The sequence below is a fragment of the Peromyscus eremicus genome, chromosome X (genome assembly GCF_949786415.1).
Source record: "Peromyscus eremicus chromosome X, PerEre_H2_v1, whole genome shotgun sequence".
In the NCBI taxonomy this organism is placed as follows: Eukaryota; Metazoa; Chordata; class Mammalia; order Rodentia; family Cricetidae; genus Peromyscus; species Peromyscus eremicus.
The window spans coordinates 53187976-53200051 of NC_081439.1; the positions used below are offsets into that span (position 1 = coordinate 53187976).

At 38.4% G+C, this 12076-nt stretch overlaps 1 protein-coding gene across 1 annotated transcript in view; it reads right to left on the reverse strand.

Moving 5' to 3' along the window:
* Ophn1 (oligophrenin 1) overlaps positions 1 to 12076 on the reverse strand; it is a 348861-nt gene that overhangs the window by 42567 nt on the left and 294218 nt on the right. The window contains exon 19 of the mRNA XM_059250481.1: positions 9345 to 9504. Coding sequence (XP_059106464.1) covers positions 9345 to 9504 — 160 coding nt within the window. The remainder of the gene's footprint in view (positions 1 to 9344; positions 9505 to 12076) is intronic.

Consider the following 12076-nt stretch of genomic DNA (forward strand, 5'->3'; position numbering starts at 1 on the left):
ACAGATCTGGGTTAATTAAATTCTCTTACCCTCTCTATATGCCTCTGTTACATACACCTACATCGCATGAACACACACACGTATATGCATGTTTGTGTACTATAAATGAATATGTGGATGAAGATAGGTACATTTTAAAACATAAATATAAAACAAGTTTTATAGTAAAATGCATTATAATTTGTATTCATCAGTTACATTTCAAATTTATCTTTATATCTATGTGTGTCTGTCATTTATCCCGCCACAAAGAAGAGGGAAAGGTATTTTACTGTTCTCTTGCTGCCCTCTGGTGGCAGACTCAAATTTAAAGAAGCTATATTTCAGGAAGAAGCGGCATACAGGGCTGTGGGCTGTGTCCTCTGGGCTGCTAGACTGGGTGTCAGAAAAATACATAAATCAGAGTTGTTTTTTTAAAAGGGAGTCTTGTTTGGCTCCTCAAATCCATCATGTTGCTACAACATCAATGAGGTTTTTTTCCTGGATAAGTTCCTATTTGGACATTTGGGAACACAGGCAGCATTTGAGTTCTCACAAACTTTGTATTGAGAACAATCCAGCTTTCTCTGGCTAGTTTACAATAAGAATTGCCCTCAGTCATTTGCAGCAAGGACTGCGTCCTTCAGTTTTCCAGTCCCTTCAACCATGGCTTCTAACCATTCATCTTTAGAGACAGTAAAATGACAGGGCGGGACACAGAAAAACTTCCAGCTACAGTAAAATCCAGTTTGGCATATATTAGTAGTGGATTTCCTAATTACCTTGAAAATAATTTCTTTCCCAGAAAACTACACTAAGACCATGAAGCAACTTTGTGAATAATTGAAAAGCAATTACCCACTCACTAGAAGGGAAATGTTGGACTACAGCTGTAGTTCAGTGGTACAGCAGGTCATAGTATAAGTGATGCCCTGTGTTCCATCCCCAATACTAAAAAATACATATAAGGAAAATGAAAGTATTCAAATACACATATTAGCAGTGCAGAGGGAACTTAACAGAAGCAACAACAACTAAGTCAATGTCAGTGATACAAAGACAAGCACAACTGACTACTGTTCTTAATATTTCACTTGAAAATAGTGGAAAAAATCCATTCCTTGAGATGCAGCCTTAAGCCGATAGAACTAGATTTGTCTTAGTTTTGCCACTTAATACACTCAGTATCTCAGCGTCATTTCAGAGTCAGAATGAGGACTAGATGAGCTAAGAGTACAGTTCACCCCACTGCACCCAGCCTGATTCCAGGTTTATTGCACAAAAATCTAAGTCTGAGGAAGTTGACCAACTGCTTTCTAGCACTAACACAGTGCAATCAAGAGCAATAAATGAGGAAAGTGCTAATGTGTGGCTGTGTGGCTGACAAATGCATTTTCAAAGCACACTTGAGATAGCAGATAGGCAAGGATTCAAAGCTGGTACCTGAGCCCTTTTATAAAGTACTTGTGAAGAACCATAGGGATATGACTCCAAAGACTAGGAGTGGGAATGACGTTGGAGTAGTGCACTTTGCAAAGAGAAAAGGCTTTATGTAAAATGAAGTGCCTGGGTCAGAAGATCTTTAAAGTCACTTTCTAGTTCTGATATTCAAATGGATCCATCCCATATCCCATCTCCTGAAGGAACATACAAATCTATCCTCAGAACTAAATCACTAAGAACTGCCTTCCCAGCTGGCCGGCCTCTCTCTTTCCCTGCAGTTTCCAACAGATTCCCAAAACAAAATGTTCAGAAAACAAAAACCAACCTTACTTTGTCAATCGAAATTACCTCTGTGTCTCAAGCCAGCAGTATCGGGTTCGGGAACCCTGCTACACACTATTCCATGAGCTAAAGAGACTGAGAACTTCAGAATAATTGACAGTGCTATTCTAAGGGATTAGTATAGGGGGAGAACTTCCTTTCCCTCATTACTTATCTGCTCTCCTACTTAGAAATTCAGAGATGATTCAAATTACTTTGAAAAATAAAACAGTGCCAAGACAGATCTAGGAATGGACTCCTTTAAACATCAGTTTGCCTTATACATTTAATTTTTATTTTCAGACTATCTGGATAGTCTTAAAAAAAAGAAGCTGATAGAAAAACTTAAAGCCAGTGTGTTTAAGCCCTTTCTATTAAAGAACAAGCATAGATGGAAAATATTACTGAAATTATAATATATGGCAACTGAAAAATCATATCCCATTAGCTGAACAACTTGGCAGGAACATATAATCCCTAGTACTTACCAAGCGGCCTCAACTCTCACATATATTATCTCTTTTAATCCCCACAACTATTCTAGGTAGTTACACCTACATACGGTCCATAATTTCTGGAACAACCTCACATATCATTTTTTTTCTTTTTCAAAAAGGGCAATTTCATAAATGCATAGTAAACTAGAAGTTTGTTTTCTATATCTACATAAGATGTTTCACATGAAGTAAACCCCATTGGGATTAAGGTCACTTACTCAAGAGCAGATGTTTTTGGTAAAATTGAAGTTGGCCTTTTATCTTTAAAATTTATAGAATTTTTGGGAGGTTTGTGGGTTTTGTTGGTTTTGTTTGTTGTTTTTGTTTTTTGAGACAGGCTTTCTCTGTGTATCCCTGGCCATTCCTGAAACTTGCTCTGTCGACCATGGTGGTCTTGAACTCACAGTGCCTCTTCCTTCTAAGTGCTGGGATTAAAGGTGTGTGCCACCACCACCCAGCCAGAAATCTGAGGAGTTTGACTGATAACAGACTAAACATTCCATCATCGTTCCTCTATCCACTCACAAATGAATAAGGACATTTAAAGTGAAGTAAGTCAGGACATACTGAAGCATTTCCATGGCCCCCTTCTGCCTGGAGCTAAACTCTTCACTCAAGATATAGAAGTTGACCACCAAATGTTAAAATTAGGATATTGTATTAGTTACTTTTGTTGCTGTGATAAAATGCTATGACTAAGGCAACTTAAAGAGATTATTTGGGTTTATGGTTCCAGAAGGAAAGTCCAAAATGGTGGGGAAGTATGGAATGGAGGCAAGGCCAGGAAGCAGAAAGATCGTATTTCTATCCACTCATAGGAAGCAGACAGAGCAGAGCAAACTACAAGAGAGGCAAGTGGGACAAAGCTATAAACTCTCAAAGCTGACCTCCAGTGGTGTCCTTTCTTCAGCAAGGCTCTACCTCCTAAAGCTTCTAGAACTTTCCCTAAACAGTGCCCCCCAACTGGCGATCAAGTATTCAAATATCTGAACCTATGGGGGACATCTGTCATTCAAACTACCACAGACATCTTCGAACACAAATCTTCACTATGTGGATGGCCCTTTGGGAACTCTATTCTCAAATATCCTTGGCCTTTTCATCTCTAATGATTCTCCCCACCACTGAAGTAGCCTAGTGTAGATTTGAGTTGTGTTACATCTGAGTTCCAAAACATGCTCATTCCATGACCTTGGACAAGTTACTTGACTATACCTTCAATTCTCCTAATGTGAACTTTAGTGTAAAATGTCTCCAATAATGCCTGGCATACAGTAGTAATATAATGGAGAAATTAAAATCCCTGCAGAGGTTTCATGTAAACAGCTTTTGTTTCTCTCTGACAAATGCTCAGGAGAGTAAAATATGGTTCCACAGAAGTCCATGCTTGGTTTGTTTTGCTTTAATTAAGAAACTGCACATCTATTTTTCAGAGAAGCTGTCCTATATTTTATTCCCATTTGAAAAGCATGACACATTAGAGCTTCTATGTACCCACATCACCATTTTGGATTGTCACTATTTTTTATTTTAGCTGGTCTGGTAAATATGTAGTGCTATCTCATTGGGGCCTTAATTTGTATTTCCCTACTGGTTAGTTATCCCGAACAACTTCTAATTTCTTACTTGCCATCTGTACATACTGTTCATAACTTTACCCAGTTTAATAATTACAATGTGTGATTCTTTGTAGTTGGCTTTGAGAATCCTTTATATATTCTAGACATGAATCCTTTGCCCACTTGGCAGCAACTCTGATAAAAATCCAATCTATTGTTTGTTTGTTTTTCTTTTCTGGGTTGGATTTAGGTGTCATGCTGAAAAACTCTTCAAAAAGTCCAAGGGCCTGCAGACTTTCTCCTATGCAGTTTTTCAAAAGTTTACCTGCAACCGAATACTCCATTTTTTTTTCAGATGATTTTGCTTCTTTTTACACAATCCATTTTGAGTTAACTTTTGCACATGCTATAAGATTTAAGTTGAGATTCACTTTCATTAGCAATGCATGTGCAACTTCCCACAGCAACAAATAGGAGTTAATGCAGAGACCCACAACTGGACAATGTGCAGAGAGTGAGAGACTTTGGACTAAATCCCAGCACTGAGAAGGGAAAGTGGACATGAAGTCCCATCCTTAACCAAGAAGCTATTGCAATTGATATCTGCTGGGGAAGGGAAAATCAGTTTTCTTCAATAGTGTCACTGTTATATCAAAAACATTCCAGGGTAGCCCCCATGCCTAGAGTTGGCCAACACAAAGCAAAGTACATTTTTCGTGGCTTTTTATTTTACTTTGTTTTCCTTTGCCATTTTCTCTCTTACTGGTTTCTTGTTTGATTTGAATTGATTTTTGGTTTTTTTGTTATTGTTGTTTTGATAGAGAGAAAAGACAGAAAGAAAGAACATTAAGTTAAGTCAGTGGGGAGGATCTGGGAAGAATTAGAGGAAGAGAAAATCATGAACAAGATATATGACTAAATAAATGAATGAATAAATAAAATAAAATATAATAAAATCAAATGGCTTTCTAATTAGTCTTCTTCTATTTCTGTCTACTATAGCTATTTTTCACACAAAAATTAGAATATTTCTATAAAAAATAAGTAAAATCATGTCACTCCACTGCTGAAAATCCACTTTTTGTCATAGACAATAAAGCCAAAAATCCTTGCAGTGGATTCTAAGTCCTACTACTTCCTTTGCTATCCTTTGAATCTATTCTCGTCTACATAGATTTGCCTATTTCCTATGTCTAAAGAAAACCTCACACACAGGCATCGACGGATGGATGGACGGATGGATGGATGGATGGATGGATGGACAGACGGAAGACAGATATGACAGCTGGATGATAGATGATAGACAATTATGTTTTGTGAATAAATCAACTCATCAATAAATGAAATCTAATCATTACACCAGGGCTTAATTAATTATAGGCCATGGGCCTAAATGCCTATTTTATAAGCAGTTAGTACAACACGGCCACTCTTGTTTACATATGGTTGCTTCTGTACTCTATAGTCAACATTGGCCAGTGACAGAGTTCTGTAGCCTCCAAATCCTAAACTGTTTACAATATAGTTGTTTAAGAAAAAGTTCAGTGACCCTTTATTTAGATTCACATTAACCATGTTCTCTGCATACCTTCAGAACTGTCGAATCTAACTTGCATCAAACTGGGCTTTCCTTCATCTCTCCCAAACTTTCCCATTCTATATTCCTTACAATAAAGAGAGTGGCTACATTCATTTGGTCAGGCAAATAAGAAATCTAGGCATCAGAAACCCCCTTCCCTCGCATCTTCTAATTACTAAGTCCTAATGCTTCTTCTTCTTCCCACTGCCCTAACTCAGAATATAATTTCTTTGTGCTTAGATTATAGCACTGCTCTCACAGTGCGAACTGTTCTTCAGACTACACCTAAACACAGCCCCTTTTACATAAGGCTGACTATAGCAATGCTTTCCTAGCAGTGGCAAGACAAAATCCACACATTCCAAACTCATCAACTATGCAGCCACTTGTTTTTCAGCCCTGAGCCCTGGATGCCTCCAGTGTAATCTGCTACACTTATTGCCACGTCACGTTCTAGTAACACAATACCAGGTCTGGGACCTTTATTCATACTGGGCTATCTGCTTGCAACTCATTTTGCCTGTTTCCCTTTTTGTTCACCTTTAGAATCTGTGATGAAAATTTTTAAGTGTCAGACAGATTAAGGAATTTCTAGAGACATTATTGAGAGTGAGAATGAAGGTGTTACCAAAAGAGGTTATCCTGTGAGTCTAAGTGGACGACATAAGGAAGAGCTACCCTCAGTGTGGAAGAACCCATCTGATCTCTTGGGGCCATGAAAATGCAGAAGACGAATTTTTGAACGAGAATTTCCTTCAGATGCTTTGGACATCAGGACTATCGACCCACCAACCTCTGCACTCCTGCTCTTACACCAGGGTATCACCCCTACCAGGATCCCTTTGTCTGTAGCCTTTCTGTCTAAGATGACTTATACTATTGGCTTCCCTGGTTCTAGGCCTCTGGAATTTGACTGAGTCATACTACTTGAATCCTGGAGTCTCTAGCCCATCATAGATGGACTGTGCTGTTACTTCTTTGCTGCCATAAACACATTATCCTTATAGGGCTCCTCTCTAGTATCTAAATATGTAACATACTGGTTCTACCTCTCTAGAAAGCCCTAATTATAACAGTACTACTAATAATAATAATTACAAGGTGCATTGTATAGACCCCAAACTGTCACTACACATCATGACTGGTAATGCAGTAGTACCTAATGTAGTACTTTGGCTCTTAGTCAGAATATCTCTTGTTAACATTTTTAGTTGACACATATTATACATATATATGTAGCACAGTGTTATAATTTCATACACACACAGTGCATAAGAATCCAATAGTATTTCCATCTCCTTATATATTTATTGTTTCTTTGTGATGAGACTCACAAATTCTCCTCTTTCAGCATAGTTTATGTGTGATAGTCACCCTATTGTGCTATGGAAGACTGGAATTGACTTCTTCCTAACTGAATTTTGGCATTCATTATCTTTGCCACTTCCTAGAGAAATAACCTTGGACCTGTGGCTATCACCAAGGTTATAATCCTCTTTGAATTTCTGATCACAAAACTCAGAAAAGTTATGAAAGGTTTTTGAGGTAACACAGACAATATAGCAGAGCCCACTTTTTCCTCATATGCCTTCTCCTATTCCTTTTTAAGTCTCAGTTGGGAATGTTCTGGACTAAAGACTTTACCTTCCTGAGACAGCACAGCCACATATGCCTTTTATCCCAGTACTTGGGAGGCTGAGCAGACTGACTACAAAGTCAAGGCCATCTTGGGCTCTGTAGCAAGATTGTGGCTTAAAAAAAAACAAGGAAAAAGAAGCAAGGACTAGTTTCCTGCATCTCTTCTCAGTGAATATGATTGTAAGATTAAATTTTAGAAAATGGAATGTAATAGAAACTATGTCTAACTCCCAGATCAGAACCTTAAAGCAAAGTGTTATAAACTCTACTGTCTTTCATTCTTTTCAACTGCTAGAATGTAGAGAATGAATGACCATGGGAGCAAAAGCAGGATATTAGGCTCAGAGCACTAAGAAAGAACAAAGAATCCTGATTATATCAAGTCATCTTGGTTGGGTTATTTTACAACCAAGAAATAAACATCTCTTATATTAGAGCCATAGTATGTTTATGTGCAGCATCTCAGCACCTGAGCATCTTACTTAATGTTGTTAACAAGTGATCAAGCTTGGACTTGAGCTATGGATAGACTCAGAGTCTATCAGCCTCCACAATTCAAATAAAGTTCCTTTAAAATAATGCTTCCCATGGAGGGCACTGTCTGTTAAAAAGCTCTTACAAATATAAGACATTTGTGGCAAGTGAACAATACATGTTAAGAAGTATTTCTTGTCTCGACCACATTACCATGTTCATTTTTGTCTCCCTTTATTTTATCCCCTTTCATTTGACCAAATTATAATGTATGCTGCCTTATCAGTTATACATGACATCAAATACTCTACCTTGAAACATTTTAGAAAGCGATGTAATTTAAAATAAATATACTGATTTATTTATGGTCTTGAAAGGGGGTTCAAGATTTGCTATCCTGAAATATGGGACTTGACATTTGAGGAAAGATCAAACGTAAGGGTTCTCAGACCTTCTGTTACCCATTTTCACTGAAGCAGGTCATAAAAGAATTTTCTGACTTTCTTCTAAAGTATGTTATGTAAGTTAAATCAAGAGGAATCCAAAGAAAACAGTGGTAATTTCAAAGGTACAGAAACACCAAAAGAAAAAAAACTAGAACAAATAGGCCTGCCTCCAGTGTATTAGCACTCCATCAGACCCTATTGTCCTACAGTCATATTTCTCTACAACTATATACTTCATCATACAGTACAAGTTTACCTGTTGTTTGGGGGTGTTATTCTAGAGTATTACCAACTCATATGTCATATAAAACTTACATAGATGTTTATTTTTTTTCTTATTAATCTGTCATTTGATTAGGGGGTATCAGTCATTGACTTGGTATTATGTGAAGAACTATAACTCTTCTATCCTATAATTTCATTGTATATGTATCACCTTCTTCCTTATCATTGTCCTCTGCTTAAATATATCACCACACTCCATGGCTAATGTCGTAGAAACAGTCATTGGCTTTTTTTCTTTAATATTCCCAGCATTTGCCTGATAATAAAAATAGTACATGTTCAAGCAACAGTTGCTTAATAGATGAAATGCCAAGTGTTAGATTTAATATTAAACATCATTGTGGCCAAGTTTAGTGGTGCAGACCTGTAATCTCAGATACTTGGGAAGCTTGGGCAGGAGAACTGTAACTTCAAGATCTGTCTGGGTTACAGAGTGAGTTTAAGGCTGACGAGGACACCCTAGTAAGACTCTGACTGAAAAAAAGTAAAAAGAGGACTTGAAGATAGATAAATGGTCGAGTGTTTCCTTATTGTGTACAAGGCCCTATTTTTAATCTATAGATCTTCAAAAAACATGTCATTGTGGCATAGTGGGATTTCTTTTCACTGTCAACTTGAACCAAATAATAAGACACATAACTTTGTGTCTGTGATCCCAATAGTCTGGAAGATAAGTCAGGAGCATGACAAGTTCTAGGTTGATCTACATTACATAGTGAGTGCCAGGATAGCCAAGCCTTTTATAGCATGTTTTGCTTTAAAAATCTAAACAAAAGAAAGAAGAAGAAGGAGAGAGAGAGAGAGAGAGAGAGAGAGAGAGAGAGAGAGAGAGAGAGAGGAGAAGAAAGAAAGAAAGAAAGAAAGAAAGAAAGAAAGAAAGAAAGAAAGAAAGAAAGAAGGAAGGAAGGAAGGAAGGAAGGAAGGAAGGAAGGAAGGAAGGAAGGAAAGAAAGAAAGAAAGAAAGAAAGAAAGAAAGAAAGAAAGAAAGAAAGAAAGAAAGAAAGAAAGAAAGGAGAGAGAAAAGGAGGGATGGAGGCAGGCAGATAGACAAACACAGTTAAAAGGTAGACAAGACAGATGTCACTTCTTTGGAAGGGAGAGATTAAAGATAGGAAATGATTACCTTGCCAAAGTGTTCAATCAGGATTTCTACCACAATGTTCTGGAATTTGATGTTCATCATAGCAGCCACAGTGTCCTCTTGAGCTCTCATCAGGGTGGGCCCAAAGATCACCCCCATATTGGAAGGTGTCATAAGATTCTCTTTGCTGTGCTCACACACACTGCCAGAAGAAAAAGAAAATGATGAAAAAGATTCATTTTTCTAGTAACTAGGACTATGCTAGGTGCTAAAGGAGGTAAGAGACACCAAAAAAATAGAAAAAGAAGAGGCCTAAACCATACATGAAAGAAAAAAACACAATGGAAAAAGACTAGTATAGTGGGTAGCCATTCCACACAAGATAGTACATGAGTAGGAGCCAAAGTGCAAGAGAAGGACCTGAGTTAGCAACCCTGAAGGAGTTACGAGACAGATGTGGAGGTAGTAAAGGGTGTTGGGAGGCAGGAGAAAGGCCTGAGTGTGTGCAAGGCAAGGGGGACAGCAGGTCTAATGAACAGCAAAGTAGATTAGGAGTACAACCCAGAGGTGGAGGGCTTTCCTAGCACTCCATTTTGTTCTTAGAAAACAATAGTGGAAAGTGTGCCTACTAGTCATTCTAGTGAGGAATGTGGCCATTCTAGTCCCACAGTTAAAACAGAAATCTGAAAGGATACTAGTTTTGACTGTCCCTTGACCATCTTCATCTCTTACAAAACAAAGAAGACTGAAAAAGCAAATTCCTGGAGTGACAAATGCTGAGCTAGGGAGTAGCTCTTGCAATCTGATTGTCAGATCTCTACTCTGTGTAAATTCTCACCACTGGCTACCCACCGCTTATAGGAGAAGGCAAAAAGCCTTTAGAGAGGACAGTTCTTCTGCAATTTGTTATCTTTCTAAGAACCTCCATTATAGGCACTGCTAACCTTTGACAACTGTTGCACTGAACTGCTTAGATTAGCGTTTTCTGGCTACACCATGGTTATTGCAGACAGAATTTCCTAGCTTTCTCTTAAGCCAACCCTTTCCCTTAAATGTCCCCTATCCCCCATATCTGGTCTTGATTTATTTAAGGTGGCTGCATCTCACTGGAGTCTCATCTGAAAATGAAGAAGTACAAATTTAGAAGTAAAGGCAGCCTTCCTTCTGGGTGTGAGGAAGACAATGGATTCCTGGTCTCCCTCTCTCCTGATTTCTTCAAAATGTCTTCTCAATTAAAATACAATTATACCATTTCCCTCTCCCCTTTCCTCCCATACCCTGCTTACCACCTTTCAATTTCATGTCCACTTTTTGATTATTCTTGCTATGTATAAACATATACACAAATACATAAATACAACCTGCTGAGTCCGTTTAGTGTTGCTTTGTGTGTATGTGATTTCAGGTCTGACCATTTGGTACTGTCCTCATCTTAACTAATAATACTGGCAAGGAGAATACATTGCAATTTTCAGTTTAATTATCTGCTTCTTCTACTAGGTGGTAAACATCTTCCAACTGTGTTCCTGGCACACAACAGTTACTAATTAATTATTTTTATAGGAACTGAACTCCACTAAAGCTCTTTTAAACTACTAGAGGCAGGCAAGTGAAAGGCATGCAGCCCTTTGGCCAGTTTGGCTGTGGGGGTGTAGAGGTTAGAATAAGAGGCAGGCCAGCTGCCCACTCAAAATACAAGTACTCAAACCCACCCAAGCCAAAGGCCCTGAGAGACTGACCCATCAACAAGCAAGTTCTTGACATTAAGTGGGTAATTAAGGGGGACAGAATCCTTAGACCAATCTTTATAATAAAGTCTCTTAAGCCCTTAACAAAGGCTGGGTGCCATTCAGATGGTAATGAGCTGCCAGCATTCAGGCCTTTGATATTTCTGGCTGCTGATCAGTCCCTTTCAACAGTTTAAATGCCTCTGCAATTAACCTTTATTCTTTAGTGACAGAATTTGTTCAGTTATTAAAATAGAAAAGAATCTCCATGCTGCCACCAAGTGATCTGGAATGGTTAAACCACTACGGACTAGGGGACTAGGCAAGAACCTTCATCTCCTTTTGTGAGCCTTGAAGGGACCTGAGGTTTGTTCAATACCACAGCAGTTTGCTAAATATTCACAACTGCAAAACGAGGGGTATTTTATTCTGAGGTCTGAGCTGAAGCACCCAGGGTAAAGTGGTCAGTAATGTCAGTTTGGAAAGGCAGGTGATGCAAACCTGAATTTGTTGGTGTTCAAGTGTAAGCATATTCCACTGCATCTTACTGCCTGCTTCTGTAAATTCCTCTTGGGAAACAGCAGCTTCTATGGGAGGATTTTAAGCTGAACTTACTTCTATTTCTCTGAAGGAGCTTCCTACTCTCCCTACTATATTCACCTTCCACGGCCTTCCAGTGAAACCTGGGGAGATTCATTTGCAAGTGCTAACTCTCCTTTTACAACACACTTTGTTTTCGGCCCAAGGGATGGATCCTAGAGCTTCATCCACACTAGGCAAGGTCTCTATCATTGAGCTACACCCAAGCTATATACATTTTTCCATGTAGAACCTTTTTTAAACGCACACATTTTTGTTTTATCTCATTTAAAAAGATTTTATTCGTTGAGAATGTCATACAATGTATCCCCCACTAGTAGTCCCCCCAACTTTTCCATACCCCCACTATATGTCTTCTTTTTTACTTTTAAATTTAATAACCTATTTGACCCCAATTTGACTCCCGTACTTCTGGGTGTGGGGCCATCCACTGGAGTGATAGTCTTG